This window comes from Geotrypetes seraphini, chromosome 2 (assembly GCF_902459505.1).
Source record: "Geotrypetes seraphini chromosome 2, aGeoSer1.1, whole genome shotgun sequence".
Classification (NCBI taxonomy): domain Eukaryota; kingdom Metazoa; phylum Chordata; class Amphibia; order Gymnophiona; family Dermophiidae; genus Geotrypetes; species Geotrypetes seraphini.
The window spans coordinates 422151141-422177345 of NC_047085.1; the positions used below are offsets into that span (position 1 = coordinate 422151141).

The window sequence follows — 26205 nt, forward strand, 5'->3', positions numbered from 1 at the left end:
TTATTATTAAAGCTTAAAGTGACAGTACACTTTTAACACAGTCCGTACCAGGCTCCATGGATGACATCACCCACAGGTGAGAATATGCTGCTTTCTTGTCCTGAGATAATCTCAAATATGAAAGCTTGCTAAGGAAATGGTGTCATTTTAATGACTGTAATAAATGAGTAATCTTCTCATAAAAGCAGTTATTAAATCCCAATAAATAAATACATGATTGTATATGAGCACTGGCATTTTCTCTATTGAATCTTATGAACTGGTATGAGTAAGTGATGCGGAAAGCAGGTAAATGAGTCCGCGTAGAGAGAGAAATATAGCAGATGTTTTGGTTTCTTATCCTTTGTTCATGGTGATGTCATAGCCCATAAAGGCTCAGTACAGTTCACCCACTTTTCCTATAGGGGAGTGCTATCGCTTAATTGACTTTGCCTAACAGAAAAAGGCTAAGGAGGAAGACAATGCACTACATACATTAGCTTGCAGATGGTCAAATGCCTAAATGCTTTGTCTGTATTTTCATCATCACCCAACTAACCACTATCTCACTTCCCAAGCAGCCTCTGCTCTTGCTTGAATTTTGTTAGCCTTCCTGTATTGTTATTTGCTTCATCCTTCTCTGCAGCTTCAACTGAGCCCTAAAACACTGCTAATTAAAACCACAATACATTTATATACATTAGATCAGTGGTTCTTAAACCTGTCGCTAGTCGAGTTTTCTACATATCCCTAATGAATATGCCTGAGGCAGATTTGAATGCCTGTCACCTCTATTATATGCAAATCTGCCTCAGGCATATTCATTAGGGATATCTTGAAAACCTGACTGCCTGGGGTCCTCCAGGACAGGTTTAAGAACCACTGCATTAAATACATGCACAGACAAGGATAGTAACTGTGTTGTATGTTTGCACAAATGAAACTCAAAGGGCCATAATCTGTAAAAAGCGCCATAAGTTAGGTACCAGTAGACATCTTGATTGTGCCTAACAGCACCTAACTTAATTGCTTTAATTGGCTTTTATCAGCATGGTAATTGACCACATCATTTAAACCCAATTAAAAACTCGTTAAAAAAATAGACAGCACTAGGCGCTTGCCATAATAGGCGCCAGAATCGAACCTACAGTATGGCGACTAGCAGCGCCTAAGTCAAAGTAGGCATGATAACAGGCGGAGATGACCTTAGGCACCGCTAGGCACGATTCTCTCTAAAACTTAGGTGCCGGTAATGTAGGCCTTTAAAACCCTGGCCTACATAACCGGCAACTAAGTTTTTCTTAAGCACTGGTAGTCTTGATTCTGTTAATGGCACCTAAGCATGATCGATTTGCGCTGGCCGATTTAGGCACTGCTTACAGAATCCGTGCTAAAGTGAATATCTTGCATGCTAACAAAATCTGTATTGAGAAGTAAAACTATATACAATATGTCATTTCTTTAATTATCTTACATGTACAGGAAACTAGAAATGCAATGAAGTTACATAACAAGAAGATGACTGTGTTAAAGAAAAAGGAGATCATTTTTGCTTCTCTTACTTACATCTAGAAATTTCCTCATCTTGTCCAGCTGCCTCTCTAAGGCTTGATTCTGCTGCCTCAGGTCTGCCAACTCAGCATTTTTTTCCTGCTCCAGTTCTATATAGCTGTTCACCTGTTCCTCCAGGTCTGCCTCCAGCCCCTTGACTTGTTTTTGAAGGTAATCATGTTCTTTTTCAGCTTGACGCTGCACCTCTATTTTCTCCTTCATCAGTTTCTCCGTTTCCTCAAGTAATTCTGTTCAGTGGAAAACAAAAGATGTTCTTAATCATGTGCAATGAATTTGCCACCATGATTTCTGCTCCCAAAGATTTTTTTTCCCCCCTAAGCACATACATTGAGGATATGAAATGATTTGGTTTTTACTGTATTTTAAAAATCACAGCATTCTAAAAGACTGAGATTTTTTTTCAGAATTCATTATAACCAATTAAAATACAGGAAACTATCCTTCACCCCCAACAATGTCATTTTCTTTACTACTGTAAATTATTATATCTTTATTATTTTTCAAGTACGGGTACTATGTCTAGGGCTGACCTGATGGCTCAGTAGCAGTGTGATGCATTGCCATGAGAAAGGTTCTGACTGCCAGGTCAAGTTTTTTTTTTTTTTTTTTTTTGCTGAGGATGCTCCACAAGCAATATTCATAGACCCCCACCACTTGGGTGAAGGGGGAATGAAGAGAAAGTTATTGTCAATGCTTAAGTATGACACCTAGAGGTTACTTTTAGGAATCATAACTACAGGGTTCTTGAAGAAGCCCCTGTCTGAAGTTCTGGCCTCAGAATGTCATTGCAATGACCAAACTAAGCATGTTCAGAGAAGGAGGGAGACTTCCTTGATATCTGCAAATGAAGCCTCCTGTCCTGGTTCAAATGAGCAGGAGAAAGCTGTTGAGTTAAATAAAGTTGTATGTTTAATGCTAGTGGTACTTTACAAATTCACTCCTCCCCCTGAAAAAAAATGCAACTGCACTACGTCACCTATTAATAATAATACAGTAAGGAAAACTCAAGAATCATCTCATCCTCTATGTATGAGTCTGGTTAATCCACTCCCAAATCCATTACCTTTTTAAATATGCATTTCAGTATGTATATGTATTGCATTTGAAAGCAAAATAAAGGTTCATCAAACTTTCACCTGGTGCTGTTACAAAATGCAAAGAACCATCACAAAGATTTTTGATATTAAGATAGGCATATGAAAGAAAACAACCAAACAGCAGCCATTTTCTTCTCACTACACAAGAAATCCTTCTGATACCATCATCTTAAATCATCTTGTATTCAACCAATTCATATGCACGAAGATTGCTTCATTGTGATCTATACAAAGCATATTAATGCTGATTATATTTGGAAGTTAACATTTATAATAATGAAAACATTTTTAATTATATTCCTTATAGCCGCCTCCATCACTATTCAGGGTGGATAAGATGATGGTTGTTTATGAATCTAAATTTTAATTTAGGGATAACGCACCGTGCTCAATTTTTTTTTTTTTTTTTTTAAAGTTCACATTAAGGTATTATCTGCAAGTATGAAATATGATAGCAAAGCTGCAAGTTAGTAAGAGTTAATGCAAAATCAACAGGTTTAAAGCCCGAAAGTGCTTGATTAGTAAATTCCAGTTTAGGTAAGTAAGCCACCCAATTAAAGATTGGCCATGCAATATACAAACACACCTGCTTGGGGAGCTGCATCGACTGCAGCATCTACGCCTAGGAGAACAGACAGACAAACAAAAAAAGCAAAGTAATTCACATGCCTTTTACAGTACTCCTGCAACGTGATAATGAAAAAGAGAAAATGATAGTATGTGATGACTGTTATAAATTAAGAGAAAGGATGTGTGAAAACTAACACCCATGTGACAAATACAGTTACTCTGAGATTTGAGAAGAGTGCGCCAATTGACCAGGATTCAATTTTAGCTACTATCCACTCAAATATGTATTCACATTCAGAATCCAATTACCTTAAAAAAATGAAGAGTAGAACTAGATAACTGAATCCTAACTGTGAATGAAAGATGTATGAATGAATGATCAAGAACAAAGAAGCCGATGAAGTGAACTGCAGATTGCTTCACAAACCCAATAGTGCAAGTAATCACATCTAAGATTTTAGTGCACATTATTCTGATGTGCAAAGCCATTTGCAAATTTATAAAAACTCCAAAAGAGCTGAAAAATCATGCTAGTCAGCTCATTAGCAATTTTCACTGTTAAATTTTATACAGTACTTTTTTACAAACCAGTCTTTTTTTTTTTTTTTGTAGGGACATAGTCCACAATTTAGCACCATAATTACTGCATGAAAAATGTTGCAAATCTCATTCGTGTATTATTTCAGTAACCTGCTACCACAAGAAAAATGTCCATAATACCAACTCATTTTCCTCAGTGTACCATATCAGCCCCTTAAAGTGAAACCTTGAAGAAAGGTACCTCCAGTTTCGAATTTCAAACTTGTGCTAATTCATTCCCATAATATGTATGACATCAAATGTTCAATGTAGGTGCTGTATGTGACTAAGAAATCAAGATGATATTTTGATATTTCATATAAAAACATCTTTAGTACTTCCAAAATAAAATCTCTGTGAATAAGAGAAAACTTACATACAAAGAGGGCCACAATAAAAAAAACACATTTAAGTCTGATTTGGACATAGGGCGCTAGTTGCCCAAAGTTGGTAGTGACGAAATGTCCATTCTCAAAAAGTACATCTGACTTGAATTATTGTACACTTGTTTGCATAATGTAAAAACGAATAAAGATATTTAAAAAAAAAAAAAAAAAAAAAAAGTACATCTGAAATCTGTTTTTAAAAAAATCATCTATCTGTACATCCAGGCGTTTGATCGTCCAGACCGCCACTACGTCTATCTTTACACCACATTCTTGACCAAAATTTTGTCCCAAGTCCCAAATGCCCAGAACAAGACCATTTGGATATGTGAAGGGCCAGCAATATGATGGACTGGTCACCCAGACATGGCAACAGAACAGTGAGGCACCTTACAGGGCACTGCTGTGAACTTCACAAAAAGGGTGCCAGATAAACATCTCACCAGAACTTCCATATAGGTCATGGTGAGTGCCCCCAAACACCCCCAAAATCCACTATACCCACCTGTCTAAAATCACAATAGCTGTGGTTATCTGGTCACTTTTGATACCTTTTGGGTACTTATACCTGTCTTTACATCATCTAACTCACAACGTATAAGTTTGTCTAGGAAGTCTCATCAAACATTTGATTATCCCTGCAGGATGACTAAGTATAGGTCGGCCCACATCCTGCCCTAACCACTCCTCCAAAAATGCCCCTTTCAGTTCTGGGTGCACAGCGGGATTCAGAGGCCTAAAATGTCCCTGAATACGTCCAAAAAGCCATTTCTATTAGTGGCACTTGGACGATCTGTGTTTTAGGATGACCAAGTGCTAACTGGGGTGGGTTTTTGGATGTATTTATGTTTCGATTATGAGCCCCATAGACTTTTGCAGTTTTGAAAATGGTCATTTTTTCTACCCAATTTTTGGACACACTTCATAAAACGTTCAAACTTGGACTTAGACATCACATCGAAAATGACCCTCCCTATGTGCTTGTCTAGTGCTTTCTTGAATTCAGATACAGTTCTCATTTACTTTCTCCACCGGAAAGTTGTTCCATGCATCCACCACTCTTTTCTTAAAGTTCACTCCTAAGTCTATCCCCATTCACCTTCAGAGAAACATGGAAAATGCATAACAGGGATTCTGAACAAGTAAGACATCAATTTATGATCACATTTTAAGAAATTTAAAGAAAACACATTATAGTGGTTTGTATACATAGTTGCAAAAATTAAATGAATTAATTTTATGTACATTTTAGGAATATATTGTACCCTGATCAGTCTTTATGCATAAGTAACAGTCTCAAACACTGAACCTGACAGTATATAGAATCTGTTTACTTTCTGACAGTACACTTACAACCTCAAAAACAGATCATGTAGCAACCTTTTATGAAATGCTGTAGCACATTTACAAATATTTGCAAATGCCTATACATTACATAGAGACCTATATACTATTGTAATGTTAAAAATATGCAGGCAACTACCTTGTTAACTACCTTGTTAACACATCATATACCACATAGTATACCAATAATGGCATGCAAAATGAAGATATACTGAAATGAGTGTATTTGTTTTGGTGCTTGTTGCAAATCATTAGGTCTTGCTTCTATTTTCCCCTGTGCTAACAGGACAATAGCTTGAGAAGGGAGCAAGGAGGCTCCTGCATCACTGTCTCCCCACAACCCCATCCATCCTAAGATCCAACCCCTGGATGCCTACCACCATTGCTAGCAACACCTCTACTTGCTACAAGTAAACAGTAATGTGAAAAAGCTATTGCCCCACTCCTGATTTTGCCTATTATTGCATATATGCCATATTGAATGATTTTTTAAAATCTTTAAATCAGTGTTCTTCAATGCAAGGCCCATAAGCCAATGGCGGCCCTCAGAAGCCTTTTAGGGCAGCCCATGCAGTCCTAATTTTTATTTTTTTGCCACTGGATATAGGTTGCAGCACTTGTATTGTAATCTTTTGTTAATCGCATAGAACTTTACGGTCCTGCGGTATATAAGCTGATTGTTATGTTAACACTGTCATGTGTCTCTCCCCCTTCTAGTGGTCAGATTGCTCGATCTTGCTAGCCCTCCCCAAGTCCGGTGTCTTATACACTTGATCTTCCTTCAGGAAGCGATTCAGACAGGCTCCCTCTGGCCAACCCCAGTAGTAGTCCTTTTCTCTTCCTTTTACTTCCCTCTGTCCAGCAGCACCCCCTTCTCCATTCCTTTTACCTCCCCCCTGTCCAGCAGCACCCCTTCCCTGCTCCCCCTGTTCAGTATTCACTAGGCTGGGCAGCCTCAGGGCTTTTGCTAGGCTGGCTCGGATTGCATTATCGAAGTGGGCTGGCCTAGCAAATGCCCTGTGGCTTCTTGTTGAAACCGCAGCTGCCACTGCTGCTGGTCCGGGGGTGAGAAGAAGAGGCGTCCCGGCAGCGGCAGTTAGTCAGAAGGCAGGAAGTGAACCAGAATCGGAGATCGGGGCAGGAAATGAGCTGAGGCCGGTGTCGGTGATTGGGGAGGAAATCAGCTGAGGCAGGCACTGCACATGTGCGGGCATGGTGCCATGGATCACAGACCCACAAAGTTTGAAGAGCACATGCGTGCTAAGGGTTTGGTTTTTTCCCCCCAATTCTTTATTCATTTTTAAAAACTTACAATAAGTGTAACAGCTTATATAACATTTTAACTCAAATACAGCACTTAATATTCTGTTAAAATCCACATCAGAATTTATCCCCCTAATCAATAACATTCTTTAAATTCAAGAAAATCTACCATAAACCCCATTCCTACATACATTATTTAATGATCAAACCAAAAAACCCTTCCCCCCCGGATGTGCATTTTTAAGGGGAAAAATAATATTCAGTCATTACAATATTTTGTTAATGGCTCCCAAATCTCCTGAAATTTTCTAAAATTCCTCTTCTGTGTGGTTATTGTCCTTTCAATTTTATATATGTGACATAAAGAGTTCCACCAGAAACTGTAATTAAGTCTCTTCCAGTTTTTCCAATTACTCGTAATCTGTTGTATGGCAACCCCTGTCATAAGTAGAAGCCTGTTAGTCTTAGATGATATTTGGCTCTTAGCCCTCATTCACATGCCAAACAGCACAGTATCATACGATAATGCCACTGGATTTTCCAACATACAATTTATTTGACCCCATATTGATTTCCAAAAAGCAAGAATCAATGGACAATAGAATAACAAATGATCTAATGCCCCAGCTTCAAGATGACAGTGCTAGCATTTATTAGATTTAGAGCTATCTAACTTCTGTAAACGAACCGGGGTCCAAAATGCTCTATGTAATAGAAAAAAAACAAGTTTGTCTCATAGATGCCGACACTGTACATCTCATCCCCCCAAGACCAAATTCGTGGCCATTGAGACGCAGTAATTTGATGCTTAATCTCAATACTCCAAATGTCCTGAAGACCCATTTTTGGTTTTTTATTCATAAATTCAGATATCAGTTTGTACCACTGAGCAGCCTGGTGTCACAGAAAGTCCACCTGAAAACACAAGAATGGCAAACTACACTGATCACTAAGATTTTTCCATTCAGGGAACCCTACCTGAATGGCCTGCTTCAATTGCAGCCACTTATAATTTTGTGATTTATTAAGACTATATTTGTGTTGCAATTGTGAAAAGTCAAGCAGCCTACCATTAGAAATAACATCATCTAAAGTGCGTATACCTGCCTTCATCCAATCTTTCCAGATGACCTTAAATAACCTTATGTTCTTATTATTTTTTATTCTTTCTAGTGCTATCAGTCTCCTGAGGAAGGCATCTTTGGATGCCGAAATTGGGATCCTAGTCGGGACTTTTTAATGACATTATGTCATTTATCATCAATAAACGTAACTGGTAGTGAATTTGGGCATCTCGCTTGCCTTTTTTCTTGTTTGTTGTTCTAGGAGTGGTAAGTCAGGGCTATGCCCTTTGTTTTGATAAAACACCTCCAAACCATCCTCCAAGAGAGTCTTCTTTCAACTCCCAACAGAAGACTCTCCTTCACCAAGAGCTCTCGGTCCGTCTCCAGCTCATTACCACAGAACAAGTAACTTTGAAGGAGAGGGGAAGAGGGTTTTACTCAAAGTATTTTCTCCTACCGCTAAGGGTTTTATTATAGCGGATTAAAGCTGATTCAGGCATTCCTTGTTCTTTTTACTGAAATGCACACCTTACAACTTAGATGACCAATATCTCCCAAAGTAATAAAATGGACTTGGTAGGCTTTTGTTCTAGGGGCTCATATAACTGTAAAAATTTAAATTATTGTATGAGTAACATCATCAGAGGAAGGTTAAGAGGCATTTAATGAACTCAGTATTTCCAAAGACAGAGTATTTCAGAAATTAATACATATGTGCTCTTCAACTGATTAAACTCCAGATTAAAACCAGTCCTATGTTGAAATGTGGGGCAGGTAGGACCCAACCAATGCTGGAGTATGGACTTCTTCACCAACCCAAAAGCAACCAATAGAAAACGCCAATGGTGTTCTGGCAATACCAGGGCTCGCCACTTCCAATAACACTGTCTTATAAGACCACTCAGGGGATATATTAGTTTGTTGTGCTCTATTATGACGCAGCGGTTGCATGTTTGATAGTTGTATGGTGATGCTCTGTTCTTAATAAAAACATTTACAATAAAAACAACAAAACCCCTCAGTCCTTAGAAGGCATACTCCGGCACAATATTTTTATAGCTAAATAAACATGATCTGCATCAGTTATTCTGTTATGCATTATGTCCATCAGGCTATCATGTCAAATCATTTAAGAATAAAACTAGTTAAGGACTAAAATCTAAATATGATTTTTAAAAATACCATTTTTAAGATTACATATAACAATCAAAGTGGATTGAAGCAGACAACACAGAGGCTGCCGTGTTCCAAGGCAAAAGCCAATAAAAACAGTAAAAGATGTTAAATAAATTAATAGGATGAAAATATGAATTGCTTTTCAATAGCTTTCTAGAAGTAACAGTTGCCTCTCTTAATAATAACAGTTTATTTATATATCGCAAAACCATTAAGTTCTATGTGGTTTACACAATTTAAAATACATTTGAAATACAATAAATGCAGAAGGAAATTAGAGAGTAAGAACCAATGGCTAAAACCCTAAAATCTGATAATTACATAATATAAAATTTTTATAAATTAACTACCTAAGTACTTCATAAATAAATGTTTTTTTAGATGTTTTCTAAATTCCCCATAAATTTCAATAAAAATGAGCAATTGGTGCAGATACCAGAAAGATGAAGATAAAGAAGGCTAACATGAATATGAAGAGAAACTTTTCCCAGAGGCAAAATCTCATAGCAACAACTTTTTCAGGTACATCAGAAACAGAAAATATGTGAAGGAATCCATGGGACTGTTGGATCATCAAGGAGCATTCAGGAGAGATTGAATTAATTTTTTGCTTCAGTCTTCATGGAAGAAGAAAGAGATCTAACCAGAACCGGAAATGATTTTCAAGAGTGATGTGGAGGAACTGAAAGAAATCTTGGTGAACCCTTGAAGACATACAGAACCAAATCAACAAGTTAAAGAATGATACATCACCTGGATTGGATGGTGTACATCTCAAGGTACTGAAAAAACTCAAACATGAAGATTGGAGGGTAGCTAATGTTAGGCCGATTTTTAAAAAGGGAAATTACAGACTGGTAAGCCCGACTTCGGTGGAAACTATCATAAAAAAATAAAATTACGTAACATGTAAAGATATTGAAAAGCAAGCAACGGATCAAGATCAAATTCAGCTCCAACAAGATTCCAAAATGGACATTACAGACTTATTAGAGACTCAGACAAACAATTATCCAAACCTGCAACATTGTTAGCTATACTTGCTTTGCTTCCTGATAAGAACTGGATAATGAAATTGTTTTTTTCAGAATAGACAAAGAATTTATTGGGATGAAAATCCAAATCTTTCCTGACGTTTCTAGAGAAACTCAAAAGCGAAGGCGGCAATTTTTATTGTTGAAGCCTGGAGTCACATCAATTGGGGGTATCTTTTTTCTTAGATTTCCTTGTAAATGTATAACTAAGTATGGTTTTCACAAATATGTTTTCTTTGAGCCTAATCAACTGACTAGTTTTCTGACTTTGAAACAACTCGAAAAGAAGGAATAACAACTCAAAGGAGTAGTAGTTTATGGTTCCCGAACCTTACCGACAGATACTTAAGTTTACCCTTTTTCTAGATTTAATTTGATCTTCACTCATTTTAAGTCTTGGATCACAAATTGAGGACCTGAGATTTGATTTAAGTTTTTTTTTTTAAAGTATTATGTTCTATGTTTCATGTTAAAGAATTACTTGTGTTATTATACTTAAATCAAAACTTTTCTGTACAAGATGGTTCAATGCTTCGTAAAATGTTAAAATTCTTAAATAAATAATTTTAAAAAAATTACATAACATGAAGACAAACATGGTTTAATGGGACAGTGTCAGCATGGGTTCAACCAAGGGAGGTCTTCTCTCACCAATTTGCTTGTTTTCTTTGAAGGTTTGAATAAATCTGTGAATAAAGGTGAGCTGATTGATATACTGAAGTGCAGCTAGATTTTCGGTGTCAGGTTAAAAGCGCGCCGGGACAAAGGTGCGCCCAGACAATTGAGCACAGCGCGGAGGCGCGCGCCACTCTAAATTACTGTTTTTAGGGCTCCGACGGGGGGGCGTGGGGGGAACCCCCCACTTTACTTAATAGACATCCGCGCCGCATTGTGGGGGGTTTGGGGGGTTGTAACCCTCCACATTTTACTGAAAACTTCACTTTTTCCCTGTTTTTAGGGAAAAAGTTAAGTTTACAGTAAAATGTGGAGGGTTACAACCCCCCAAACCCCCCATAACGCCGGCGCGATGTCTATTAAGTAAAGTGGGGGGGTCCCCCACCACGCCCCCCCGTTGGAGCCCTAAAAACTGTAATTTAGAGCGGCGCGCGCCTCCGCGCTGCGCTCAATTGTCCGGCCACACCTTTGTCTTTCGCGCCGTTGTCTATGAACCAGATTTTCAGAAAGCTTTTAACAAAGTTCCTCATGAAAGATTCCTGAGAAAATGAAAGAGTTATAGGATAGGAGGCAACATTCTATTGTGGATTAGGAATTGGTTACTAGATAGAAAACAGATGGTAGAGTCAAATGGCCATTCTTCTCAGTGGAAGAGGGTAAACAGTGGAGTGCCGTGGGGATCTCTACTGGGACTGGTACTATCATATTTAAAAATGATTTGGAAATTGAAACAAATGAGGTGATTAATTTTGCAGATGACACAAAACTATTCAAAGTTGTCAAAACGCATGGGACTGTGGAAAATTGCAGGAACATTTTAGGAAACTAGAAGACTAAGCATCCAAATGACAGATGAAATTTTTAATGTGGACAAATGCAAAGTGATGCACATTGAACCAATTAGAAGGCTAAAAAAAATAATTAGCTAGTAATTAGCTCTTAAGAAATAGTCTAAGAAATCCTTGGAGGGTAACCCACTAATTACAACATTACAAAATAATAATAAAAATAAACATTACCATAACCTTACATATAACTAGCAATCTTTGGAGAACTTAAGAGTATATACTCCAACTCCTGTAGTAACTTAACAAAGAAATCACCAATATTAAGGTGCAGGCAGCAGTCCAGGAGCAAGAACGGGGTTTATCCAGTCTTTTGCACTGAGGTGTCACATGTTTATCTCCCAGGTGGTGAGAGGTCTTATGTATGTGCTCGGTGCAAACAGGATCTAGCACTCAGGGAACACATCCAATCTCTTGAGGCTAGAGTAGCAGACTTGGAGTAGCTGAGGGAGACAGAGAGGTACATGGAGGAAACCTACATGGACATTGTAGAAAAGTCCCACCTCCAGTCTGGCAGCCTCTATGCTACCTTGAAGGAGGGAAGTCTTAAAGAAGCAAATCGCCCTAATGAAGTAGGAGGCAATCCTGTAGCCAGGACATGCCCAGGTGGGGATGCAATGTCCTCTCGCACCGAGGATGTCTCTCTAGGGGTTTCTGCCCAGGAGGGAAGGGTTAGGACAGCTGTTATAGTGGGAGATACGATCATTAGGCTTGTAGATAGTTGGGTGGCTGGTGGATATGAGGATCACTTGGTGCCTGGTGCAAAGTTGGCAGACTTCACGTGTTACCTAGATAAGATTTTAGACAGTGCTGGGGAGGAACCTGCGGTCTTAGTACATGTGGGTACCAATGACATAGGGAAGTATGGCAGGGAGTTTCTGGAAGCCAAATTTAGGCTCTTAGGTAGGAAGTTAAAATCCAGAACCTCCAGGATAACATTTTCAGAAATGCTCCCTTTTCCGCGTGCGGGACCACAACCCTCTATATGCTAATGTACAGTGTTGCACTGAGCGAGTGTGGGAACTTGCCAGCCTTATTCCATGTTTTCTTATTTATTCAGTCATTTTATTTCACTTAATATTTCTACATTTCCTAAGGTGGCACAAAATGAATTCCATTAAAACAACAACAAAAAAATAGAAGCATACAGAAAAAATACAACATAAAACACAATGGCTCCTATTATGCCCCCTCTGAAATTCTTAACAAACTGTATTTTGTAATTCGCTACTTCTTTCTAAAAGGGCCCCTCTGAAATTCTAAACAAACTGTATATTGTAATTCGCAACTTTTTAAGATTCTGCATACTGTAATTCCACTATCTGCCTATTGTAACTTACAGATTGTCCAGCTCTCTTCAATGTAAACCGCCTAGAAGTCGCACGATTATGGCAGTATAGAAGAATAAAGTTATTATTATTATTATTATTATTATCACATGAAAAAAAATATCTTCTGACACTTCTTCTCCGCTTATCTGCTAGAAGCCAGACAACATGATCCTGGTTCTAAAAAAAAGTTTGTTTCTTGGCAGTTATTAATATCTGCAATGCATCTGAATGTATCCATCATATTTTTTTGGCCTTGTGTCTCAAATAGGATATACATATTTTGATTCATGAGTCATTTCATACAACCCATATCATTTTAATAACTTTTCTTTGGACCATCCCTTCTCTATCTATCTACCCTTACAGATGACCGACCTCCAGAATTAGACAAAATACTTCCATGATGTAAAAATCAGAATAATTATTCCCTTTTTTCTACTTTCTATACCTTTCTCTTTGCTCCCTAACATTATTCCTGTTCTAACCACTGTATTTTTGCATCATTTTGCTAATTTGAAATCAAGTAGTTAACAATTCGGCAAGCTTTCTTAGATCTCTCCTCTGTCCACTCCCTGCCCTGAAGTCAGAGTCAGCTCTTCTACTACAGAGAGCAGACAACTACCTATACAACAGTTTTAGGGCTTTGCTTTGCATGAGCACACAGGGCTCTGCACTGATACTCTATTGCTAAATAACTATGCAGAAACATGGGATCGTGAGAGCCGCATCGACCAATTTCAGATCCAGTATTGGCCTCCAGTCTTCCGAGTCTTGTTTGGACATGATAAAGTATATGGGGTATCTGCACGAGTCCAATTTTTCATCCAGGATGGCTTCTATGGCTAGATCCAGTAGCCTCTTTACTATTGCTTGGACTCAGACCAAAGGGGACGAAAGAACTCAAGCTTGTACCCCTCCTGAATAATTTGCAGCACCCAGCAGTCTGATGTGATCTTTGCCCACGCCTCCCAGTAAGCCGACAATCTCCTTCCTATCTTTTGACATACAGCTCCTGACCTGATGTCAGAACTGTTTTTTGGGGATTGCAGTGGGGCGAGATATGGAGGAGTTCTTATGTCCTGGCCGATTCTACTTTTACCTCCCTCCCCCTCCCTGGTGTACCTTTTAAATCCCTGGTGGTTCATCAGTGGGTGGGCTGGGACAGCAGGGATTCCTCCTGCACCTGTCGCAGCCAATTCTAAATAATTTTTATCTCCCTCCCACCTCCCCCACGTATCTTTAGAATCCATGGTGGTCTCGTGGTGAACTGCGGAAGGAGCGACATTCCTTCACTTCTGTCCGTGCAGAGCTGCTAGCTGATTGACTGCCGAGAACTCATGGCAGTCAATCAGCTAGCAGCTCTGCAAAAGTAGAAGCAAAGAAAGGTCACTCCTGCCTGTGCAGAGCCACTAGTGACTGCCTGCCATGAGTTCTCAGCAGCCAATCTGTTAGTGGCTCTGTACATACAGAAGCGAAGGAATGTCGCTCCTGCCGCAGTTCACCACTGGATCACCAGGGATTCTAAAGATACGTGGGGGGAGATGGGAGGGAGATAAAAATTCTTTAGAATTGGCTGGGACAGATGTGGAAGGAATCCCTGCTGTCCCAGCCCACCCACTGCTAGACCACCAGGGATTTAAAAGGTACACCAGGGGGGGGAGTGAGGTAAAAGTAGAATCGGCGAGGACATAAGAACATAAGAATTGCCGCTGCTGGGTCAGACCAATGGTCCATTGTGCCCAGCAGTCCACTCCTGCGGCGGCCCTTTGGTCAAAGACCAGTGCCCTAACTGAGTCTAGTCTTACCTGCGTACGTTCTGGTTTAGAAGGAACTTGGCTAACTTTGTCTTGAATCCCTGGAGGGTGTTTTTCCCTATAACAGTCTCCGGAAGAGCGTTCCAGATTTCTACCACTCTCTGGGTGAAGAAGAACTTCCTTACGTTTGTACGGAATCTATCCCCTTTTAACTTTAGAGAGTGCCCTCTCGTTCTCTCTACCTTGGAGAGGGTGAACAACCTGTCTTTATCTACTAAGTCTATTCCCGTCATTATCTTGAATGTTTCGATTATGTCCCCTCTCAGTCTCCTCTTTTCAAGGGAGAAGAGGCCCAGTTTCTCTAATTTCTCACTGTACAGCAACTCTTCCAGCCCCTTAACCATTTTAGTTGTCTTCTCTGGACCCTTTCGAGTAGTACTGTGTCCTTCTTCATGTACGGCGACCAGTGCTGGAAACAGTATTGCAGGTAGGGGCGAACCATGTGCTAGACGAGTATACGTGCTATGGGGTTCATTTTCAAAACAGAAAGATGTCCAAAAAATGGAATAAAGTGGCACTTGGATGTTTTAATTGCCATAATGTCCAAGTGTGGATTTTCAAAACAGACATTTTGCAGGTCATTTTCCCTTCAGTATATCTAAATCTTAAGGGGGGAGGGGGTGTTATAGTCCTGTTTTAGGCGGAATTAGGGCAACCTTAGGACTTAGACACCTTGCAGAGATAATGAAACCTTTTTGAAGACATCTAGGGCATCATTTAAATATTCTGTGTTAGACCTGTTTTAAAAGTGCATAAGGGCTAAAAAGGTATCTAAACTGACCAGATGACCATGAATGCATGACGGTAAAGCCCACCACACTCCCCCAGTGGCCGACCCCTTTCCACTGCCAAAAATGTGAAAGAAACAGTACATACCAGCCTCTATGACAACTGCAGATATTATGGGAAATTCTAGTTGAGCAGCAAGCAGAAGCAGCCTTGTGGGCACTGTAGTGAATCACAGAGAGAGGGATCTAGGCCCATATCCCACCCTACCCACTACGTTTATGGTGGAAAGTGTGAAGCCACCAAAACTCACCCTAAACTTTACTGTACTGCCAAATAGGTGACACCTACAGCCATAAGGACTATTGGAGTGGTAGACAGAAACATGACGGCAGATAAAGACCAAATGGCCCATTTACTCTGCCCATCCGCAGTAACCATTATCTTTCTCTCTCTAAGAGCTCCAACGTGCCTATCCTAGGCCCTTTTGAATTCAGACACAGTCTCTGATTCCACCACTTCTTCCGGGACACTGTTCCACGCATCTACCACCCTTTCTGTAAAAAAGTATTTCTGCAGATTACTCTAGAGCCTAGGTATAGTAGGTTTGGGGGAGTTTTGGAGGGCTCGCCATACACTATAAGGGGGTTATGGTGAAATTTGTACCTGGCACCCTTTATGTGAAGTTCACAGCAATGACTTGCCCCATAAGTGCCCCTAAGTTCACAGTAGTGACTTGCCACCTAAGTGTCCCATTGCTCATGTCTGTGTGGCCAGGCCATTAAAATGCTGACCCCTTCCATGTCCAAATGGGCTTGTTTTGGACGTTTTGCATTTGGACATTATGATTTTTGAAAAAGGCCAAAAAAAGATAGATGTCCTAAGGGCCAGAACATCTAGATGAGCTATTTCAAAAAGAAAAATAGACATCTTGTGGTTTCAAAAATGTTTGTTTTCCTGGTCCGACTTTTGGACATCCTTGCGGAAACATCCAAGGTCGGACTTAGATGTCCTATTGAAAATGCCCCTCCACGTGTCACATTATTAAAGATCATTCACTATTTTACCCCCTTGGCCACTTGTGCAAAATAACAGGTACAAAGTATATGGATAGTTTTAATGTATATACGAGTATTATAAGCAAATTTTCAAAGGCACAATACCTGAATGGTTTCCCTTGAAGATTCAGTTAAAGTGTGTGTTATAACAACACGTATAATTTTCAATCAACTACACTATGTTGTTTGAAAATGGTTTCTTTAAAAAATATGCCTGTATACCATTAAGATTATCAAATTTGGATCCATAAGTAATTAATGTTCCCTTGAATTGAATAAAACAGATGGCAAAGATTTTCCATGAACATAAAAATTAGGCTATCATTACTAATTAACTAAAAGTACATCATCATATTTACAGACAGTACAAAATCTCAGAATACCATACATAGCACCATCATAAGTATAAGGCATGACAAAGAAAACAAATGTTATGCCTTATATCATTCCTAACAAACATGGAAAGGATATGTTATAGAAAGGTTGTGAATACATACGCAATTCAGCTGATCCAGCTTCTGCTTTCATGGCATCTTTCTGCCTTGCGAGTAACTCCCTTTCCTCCAGAATCTGTCGTCGTTCATCCTCTAGCTCCTGTAATCTGTTACCTGTACCCTGTAGCTCCTGTTCAAGGTGGTTGATCAAATGTGTTTTCTCCTGCATTTGTTTTTCCAGGGAATCCTTTTCATCTGTATATCCATCAAGGAGGCCTGAAAAAATTATGTTACCATTCAGAAAACAAATCACAAGTCACTATTTGTGTTTCAAAATACCTAAGCTTTTATTTCAATTTTGTTTATGGTGACTGTATATACAATAATGTGCAAACTAAACATATATAAACTTTATAATAAGAATTTATTGCATCATGCCTTACAACTATTATATGTGAGAGGTTTCACTCCCCTTTGTAGGCCCATAACCTTTGTTTTACATTTTTGCAAATATAATTAAATTAAAAGAGTAGGTAACTTGGAACTCCCTCCCTATTTATCTCAGAGAAGAAAAGAACTTAGATAAATTTAAAAGTAAACTTAAGAGCTTTCTTTTCAAAGACGCTTATGATATTTAGGAGTCCCAGCCTATTTTTGCTTATTTTCATAAGGCTACTTCTTTTATTTCCCTCCTATTGTTTTTTACCATAATCGTCCTTCTTTCTATCATTATTATTGTATTTTATTATCCTGCCTTTCCCTTTGTTTTCCTTTTCTGCTTATTCTGTTAGTCGTTAATTTAATGTTTTGTTCAGTGTCCATCTGTCTTTTATAACCCTTGTATTATCTGTAAATTGAATGATTTGTTCATCGCTTAGATATTTGAGTAAGCGATTAATCAAATACTTAATAAACTTGAAATTTGTAACTACAAAATTAATTGTAGACCCTTTGGGATACATGAACACAGCCTTCTAACTTCGGTAATAATATTCAGACAGAATGAAAGATAAGACATATCAGGAGTAAAGGTAGGGAGACACACAGGGCTGGATTTAGTATATAGTGCCCAAATATGGGTGCTGAAAATAATTGGTACCTAATGCTGTTCTTTTTTTAATTAATTTTTTACAACAGTGTTCTATAACGGGTGCTGCAGAATAAGTACTTTCTATAGAATAGTGTTGGGACTAAAATTCCATGCCCAAGTTTGGGCATGAGGTCTTCTACCAATTGCAATCAGATGTAAATCCTAGATGTAAATCCTAGTGTGCAAAATTGGAACGCATCTGCATTATTCTATAATACTGTGTAAAATTTCCTAGAACACCCCTGACTTGCCCATTCCCCTCCTATAAGAACATAAGAATTGCCACACTGACACAGACTGAAGGTCCATCAAGCCCAGTATCCTGCTTCCAACAGTGGCCAACTCAGGTCTCAAGTATCTAGTTAGATCTCAAGTAGTAAAACAGATTTTATGCTACTTATCCTAGGAATAAGCAGTGGATTTCCCCAAGCCATCTCAATAAAGGCCTATGGACTTCTCTTTCAAGAAATTATCCAAACCTTTTAAAAACTTTGCTAAGCTAACTGATTTCATCACATTCACTGGCAACAAATTACTGAGTTTAATTACACATTGTGTGAAGAAATATTTTCTCTGGTTTGTTTTAAATCTACTACTTAGCTCCTTCATCACATGCCCCCTAGTCCTAGTATTTTTGGAAAGAATGAACAAGCGATTCACATCTACCCTTTCCACTCCACTCAGTATTTTATAGACCTTTATCATATCACCCCTAGGCCTTCTCTTCTACAAGCTGAAGAGCCCTAGCCACTTTAGTCTTTCCTCATAGGAAAGTTGTCCCATCTCTTTTATCATTTTTTTGCCCTTTTATAATTTTCGTTGCTATATCTTTTTTGAGATACAGTGATCAGAATTGCAAACCGTATTCGAGGTGTGGATGTACCATAGAACAATACAAGGGCATTCTATCATTTTCATCTTTGTTTTCCATTCTTTTCCTGATAATTTCTAACATTCTATTTGCTTTCTTAGCTGCTGTACTACATTGAGCTGAGGGTTTCAATGCATCTGACACCTAGATCCTTTCCCTGAGCAGGACTGGTGGCACCTGGGATACATTCTGGGATGCACCGAGAGTGGCCTAAGATACCGATTGGCCCTCATGGGAAGGGCCTTAGTGCCTGGGCTAATCAGGGCCTAAGGCTTATCCCTGGCGCATTCTACGATGCACCAGGAAGGGGCAGGCCCGCCATTCATGGGGTGTGCCAGCCGGCTGGAGGCTGGCAGGATACCTTCGGCTGGCCAATGTTTTTAAGGTGTGTGTGTGTGTGTGGGAGGGGTTCTGGGGAGACTGGAGGGTGGTCTGGGAGGGTGGGCTGGGGGATCCAGCAGGGCTACAATGTAGCCATCTTCCTATATTATTAGTATATATCAAGAGGAAAACCTCACTTTTTGAAAAATTGAAACCAAAACGTAGTGAAATAGAACAATAATGCTGGATATGTCGTCAGTGTTATTCTTTACTCATTCTCAATTAAGTTCAACACAGAGAGTACTTCATGGGAATTCAGATTTCCACCCCTATCACGCAGATACAGGTGGTGGGATTCTTCACCATTCCTAGTACCTCATCTGTTTTTTTCATATGTACTTGTCTACTTCTTGTTATATATTTTTTAATTATTTATTTTCTGTTACTATTTCTTTAATAAATGTACAATGGTACCTTGGATTACGAGCATAATCCATTCCAGGAGCATGCTCGTAATCCAAAATGCTAGTTTATCAAAGCGAGTTTCCCCATAGGAAATAATGGAAACTCACTTTGATCTGGAGGGAAGGAGAAGGAGAGATGCTGCTGGGAGGAGAAGAGGGAAAGGGAAGGGAAGCGAGTTACTGCTGGACAGGGGGAGGAGAGAAGGGAGAAGGAAAAAAGGAAGGAAACAGCTGGCAGGGAGATTAGAGGAGGGGAAGGGGTCAGGGTGGAATAGAGAGTTCAGATGAGGGAAAGGGGAGAGACAGGAATGAGAAAGTAGAGTGATTAAAGCTGGGAAGGAGGTCAGCAGAGAAATAAGCAGAGAGAGACAAAGATGCTAGATCTGGTGTAGGAGAGATAAAAATGAAGAGAGAAGTGAAGCTGGAATGAATCATGTAAAAAGGAGAGAGGGGGTGCAGGCTGGATGGAAAGGGGAGAGGGACATAGAAAGAAGACAGATACCATATGGAAGGGGGAGAGGGCAAATTTGAAATATATATCCTGCTAGAGCTGGTGTTAGACATAACTGGGGACTGCAAAGCCCAGGCAGTAACTTATGGTTCTCTCTGACCAGGGGGCAGTTGCCCTAGTTGCACTCCCCTAACACTATTCCTGTCATGTGTGACTGCAGTATTCTGATATTTCTGTGTACCATTCTGTAATAATTTGGCTTATTCAGTTTTCTTGGTAGTAGAGGGGATATATGTGAAGGGGAGGGGAGACAGGGGTTTTGTTGATCTTTGCTCTGTATTATTTGTATTTATAAAATGACAAGTGTACAGAATATTGTTTCTTGTTATACTTTAATAACATACATTCAATATAAAATCATAACTGAGGCTTGTGCGGATGGGATCAGATGGTTTGTGGGGACCGAGCTCGCGGAGATGGGGCGGAAACGGGTTTTTAAAATTTCAGTCCTAGTAGTTTGCCGGTCCACAAAATGATTCTTTTATTTCTGCCGGTCCATAGGTGTAAAAAGGTTGAAGAACACTGGTCTAGAAGAGGGAACAGAACATTTTTTATCCACTGCAACCTCATTTCTCTGTGATCCCCATGTGGTGAAACAGGAATGGAAGAGACAAAGCAGTTACTTGTTTCTCTCAGTGATTCAAGAACTTAATTCAGCTGATGACAGAGACAGAGACGAAGGAGACAACTCAGAGCACAAATCATGGAGATATGAGTTGCTTATGAGGGGTGGGAGAGAAGGAGGAATTTTTATGTATGCAAGATGGTTGTTTGTATTACCAGGGTCGATGTTAACACAGTGGAAAATTGATATGCCCCTTCCCCTCCACTGCTAGGAGTTCCCAGGTATGACATTCTGTAAAACTTGGTGAAAGAATTCTTCTCAAAAATGCCTATGGAGTCAGTATTAAATTGCCAGTACATGGTTGGGAAAAAATAGAATAAAGCTATTTTAATTGAACAATTTCAGATCAGATAGAAACACCTCAGTGCTTTGTCATAGGCATCCTGGCCACCAGTGTATTAATTCACATGATCCATTTATCAGGTTTGCTTATGACAAACCACCAAAAACAATTTAAACTTTCAAAAATACTATAGCCTGCTGCTTGCTATTTTCTTAGATCCCAAACTATTGCATTTTACTAGTATGGCTAATTTGCCGGGTATGTTTCTTAATAAAAACTTCAAAATAGAGAACGAATCTTTCTAGTCCAAAATCCAACCCTCGATATAAAGAATATCGCAAACTGGGTTAAAGGATGTCTAACAACCACTCTATATCATATTACTTGGCATGAATATGGGGAGTATGTGGTGCAGTTGTTAAAGCTACAGCCTTAGCACCCTAGGGTTATGGGTTCAAACCCACGCTGCTCCTTATGACCCTAGGCAAGTCACTTAATCCCCCCATTCTCCCAGGTATATTAGACAGATTGTGAGCTCACAGGGACAGACAGGAAAAAATGCTTGAGTACCTGAATAAATTAATGTAAACCGTTCTGAGCTCCCTTGGGAGAACAATATAGAAAATTGAATAAATAAATAAACCCAGTTTGCTATATTCTTAATATAAACTTGGCAGAATTTATTCTCTCTTTTTGATCTCAAGCATCTGACACACTGCAAAACAATGACTGTGATAAAGTTCATTTGCTTAACCTCCTTTATCTCAGAGCATCTCTCTTCTGGTATTCTTATAAAATATATCCATAAACTAAAAATATTAAATCAAAATTAGTTTCATAATAAAAATTCATATTGCAAAAGGCAGTGAAATTTTAGCCATATTCTTATATGATCAAAAGAAAAGAAAGGGAGTTTTTAATTTTTTTCGGGACAAGTCTGGTCCCTCCTAACACATGCAGAGTCTGAACTGTGATCTCTCTGTTGCTCACAGATAATATAATTACTCAGGGACATTTAAATACCTGTAATCAAGAATCAAAAAGGGAAGGTACCATCATAAAATTAATTGTGATGTACAGACAATTTAAACAGTAATTGTTTAGGCAGGAATGTGCTTATTATACACCATGTAAACTAGGACACACAAAATAAAACAAGATGCTCCTTTGAAGGTGTTGTCTGTTTAAATGTAATATTTTTTAGCTTGTAATTACAGGTTATGAATAATTGGGCTTAGAACTGCACAACAGACATTTTACTTTAGTAAATAGGCAGCAGTTGCAATAGACTCACCTGAAAGCATCATCAAAATTAATGTCTATCTTCCAAATGTTACATAATATAACATAACTTTATTCTTCTATACCGCCATAATCATACAATTTCTAGGCGGTTTACACAGAAGAAGGCTGGACAACCAGCGAAATACAAATAGTTAAATATACAGCAAGTTTCTTAGCCATGATATCCACATTTAGGAAATGAATTTATCAAACAATGCTGACTTAATTACTTTTTGAAATGCACCATAAGACAGCATAGCTCCACTAATACAATTACCCACCAGGACTGCTGCTTACTTGCTTGAAATGCAAGAGTCCTATCCCAAAAAGTCTTGTATCTGCAGCCAGTAATTTTTGGATAGACAAATAGATTGGAATTCCTAGTTATCTTCGTTGGGCTGTATAACACGAAATGAGATAAAAGGTAAGTTGGGGCAAATCCCCAAACCAACTTAAAAAAGATGCAAGAGAATTTGAATAGCACTCGTGCCTCCACCGGGAGCCAATGTAACAGTCGGTAGTAAGGACTAATATGGTCATTTTTCTTCAACCCAAATATCAGTGCCAAGAGCTTTTCCCCTTGACTCGTCAATGATATTCAGTATCAGTTTGGTGAAGGAACCAATAGAGAATGGATCTGCTGGACTATACGAGGGAAAAAAACAGCAAAGGAGGCAATGGGCCCTCTCGACGACCAAGGAAGAAAAGGGTGCATCAAGGAAGACAAACAGATTGCAGATAGGCTAAACTCATTCTTCGTATCCGTCTTTACCAAGGAGGGCACTGCATCAATACCCGAAACAGGGAAAGTATTCAAGGGAGGAATTGAGGAAAGTCTCACCACAGTGAATGTGGACTTGGACATGATATTCTATCAGATCGACAAACTAAGAAGTGACAAATCCCTTGGACCAGATGGAATACCCCCGAGAGTGCTAAAGGAACTTAAGGTAGAAATCGTAGAGCTATTACAATACCTAGCTAATTTGTCAATTAGATCCAGGCAAATACCAGACAACTGGAAAATAGCAAATGTAATCCCAATCTTCAAAAAAGGATCGAGAGGAGAACCAGGCAACTATAGACCTGTGAGTCTTATGTCAGTGCCTGGGAAGATGGTTGAAGCACTAATCAAGGATAGTATAGTGCAACACCTGGAAAATCACGACCTGATGAGAGCCAGTCAACACGGCTTCAGGAAGCAGAGGTCATGTTTGACGAATTTACTTCAATTTTTTGAGAAGGTGAGCAAACATATGGACAGTGGAGACCCGGTGGATATAATATACTTGGACTTCCAGAAAGCGTTCGGCAAGGTTCTACACGCTAGGCTTCTGAGGAAACTACAAAGCCATGGAATAGAAGGGGATATACTAAAATGGATAGGCAAATGGCTGGAGAACAGATTGCAGAGGGTAAGCATAAACGGGAAGTTCTTGAACTGGGAAAAGGTGACAAGTGGTGTGCCCCAGGGCTCAATTCTTGGGCCCATCTTATTCAATATCTTCATAAATGACCTGGACGAGGAAACAACAAGTAATATAATCAAGTTTGCAGATGACACTAAACTATGTCGGACAGTTGGGTCACACATGGACAGCGAAGAACTCCAGAGCGGTTTGAACCGGCTAGAGAAGTGGGCGTAAAAATGGCAGATGAAGTTTAATATAGAAAAATGCAAAGTGATGCACCTGGGCAGGAAAAATAAGGAACATGAATATAAAATGTTAGGTGTGACATTGGGAAAGAGCGAACAAGAAAGGGACCTGAGAGTACTGATAGACAGGACCCTGAAGCCGTCGGCTCAATGCGCAGCGGTGGCAAAGAAAGCAAACAGGATGTTGGGCATGATAAAGAAGGGAATCACAAGTAGATCGGCGGATGTCATAATGCTGCTTTACAGAGCAATGGTCAGACCACACTTGGAGTACTGTATCCAACACTAGTCTCCCTACCTAAAGAAGGATATAACCCTGCTGTAGAGGGTGCAGAGGCAAGCCACGAAGCTAGTAAAGGGTATGGAGAACTTGAGCTACAAAGAACGCCTCAGAAAACTGGGCTTGTTCACCCTGGGGAAGAGAAGACTGCGAGGGGATATGATAGAGACTTTTAAAATAATAAAAGGATTCGACAAAATAGAGCAAGAAACACCATTATTCACGTTGTCAAATGTGACTCGGACAAGAGGTCATGGACTGAAATTGAGGGGCAACAGGCCCAGGACAAATGTAAGGAAATTCTGTTTCACACAACGAGTGGTGGATGCTTGGAATGCTCTCCCGGAGGAGGTTGTGATGGAAACCACCATTCTGGAATTCAAGGGCAAGTTGGATGCACACCTTCTTGCAAATCACATTGAAGGATATGGGTAATACAGGGTCTTCAGCAGGGAGCACCTAGCTTAGCCTCCACATGTGCGGGTCGCCGGACTAGATGGACCTAAGGTCTGATTCAGTGAAGGCATTTCTTATGTTCTTGTTTCTCAGTGACAGAACTGTCTCCTGCTGGATCTAATAGAATGGAGCTGACATTTTTTTTCAGATTGATTCAGTGAACTACTGTATATGGGTTGCATATGATTAGTTATATGCCAGAGTGTCAGGCCCGGGGTACTTCATGTAACAGAAGTTTCCCCAAACTGTTTCTAAAGGGGGGTGGCTTTGTGGTGTTTCTAGTAATGTGTAAACTATGTTCTGCATCATTTGAAGCTAGTCAGCACAGAGAGGGGATCTGCAAAGTCAACTAGCTTTAACACTTTAAAATGAGGAGTAAGGAGGGGAGGGAAATCAGGGAGACAACCCCCTCCAAAAAAAACCAAAAACCAAACAAACCCAAAAGCTTCAGCATAAAAAGTAAAAAAACAAACACACACACTCTTGAGAGTTCATAAAATTGTATTTAGGCTTCAGCAGACACACAATAGACCAAGGAGACCCACAATAAATCAGTTATGAAAACAAGCCTCATACATAGCCAGAAAATCCTTTAAGACTTCTTTGAAATCTGACTGATTTCATCCTGTCAACAGAGAACTTAATTTTATCTATGCATGAATAAGAAATGAATAAAGAAAGCTGATTTTCTTTATGCTACATGATCTGTTACAAAATCAGACCAGTTAAAAAAATATAATGTAGTCATCTTGTCCAATTCTCTAAGAGAAAGCTATAATCATCAGAATTTAGATTTCAGAAGAGCCTACAAGTCTGGTCCTCCTGGTTTTTCTTTTGTTCTACTAAAATATAAATGAGAAAAGTATACTCGACTCACCCTAAATTTAGCCATGAAAGCCCTTAGAGAAAAACAGGTAACAATGTACCAAATCCAAAAAAATTTCTCATTTGTATTGCAAGGTGATTTAAGAATTACCACCATGAGCAATCACACTAAATGCAGCTTCTTGAAGGGGTGGGAAGAAATTATGTTTTCCTCCCACAACTTGCATTTATCCTAGTAGCAAAAGCTATTAAAGAACCAATGCATAGTTTGTATTACCACCCCAGCTAAAAAGAAATTCTGTTAAAATGTTGCTTTATAAAACTTGCTGAAAAATCTAAAACAAATCCTGAAAATCTTGATGCCTCAGCGTCAATGGTTTAAAACATAACCCACAACTGACAATTGGGCTTATTATAAACTGGACCAGATAGTGCTGTTTTTGGAACAGTACAGTATATATTCTAACAGCAGTCAACACACTAAAGAAAGACAAATAGTGGGGAATTTAATTTGTACTTGCACCAGTTTTTATTTATACACCACTATTTGTTCTTCTTTAGTTTGATTGACTGACTAACCACTGTTAGAAT

The 26205-nt window shown here is 39.2% G+C and overlaps 1 protein-coding gene across 8 annotated transcripts in view; it reads right to left on the reverse strand.

The window, feature by feature from the left end:
* Window positions 1-26205, reverse strand: part of AKAP9 (A-kinase anchoring protein 9) — a 409648-nt gene that overhangs the window by 112905 nt on the left and 270538 nt on the right. For 5 of the 8 annotated variants that reach the window (XM_033931174.1, XM_033931171.1, XM_033931173.1 and 2 more), the window contains 3 exons: window positions 17011-17223; window positions 3235-3270; window positions 1546-1778 (listed from right to left, as the gene is read on the reverse strand). In XM_033931174.1, coding sequence (XP_033787065.1) covers window positions 1546-1778; window positions 3235-3270; window positions 17011-17223 — 482 coding nt within the window. The remainder of the gene's footprint in view (window positions 1-1545; window positions 1779-3234; window positions 3271-17010; window positions 17224-26205) is intronic. The other 3 variants (XM_033931176.1, XM_033931172.1, XM_033931177.1) reach the window with 1 other exon arrangement.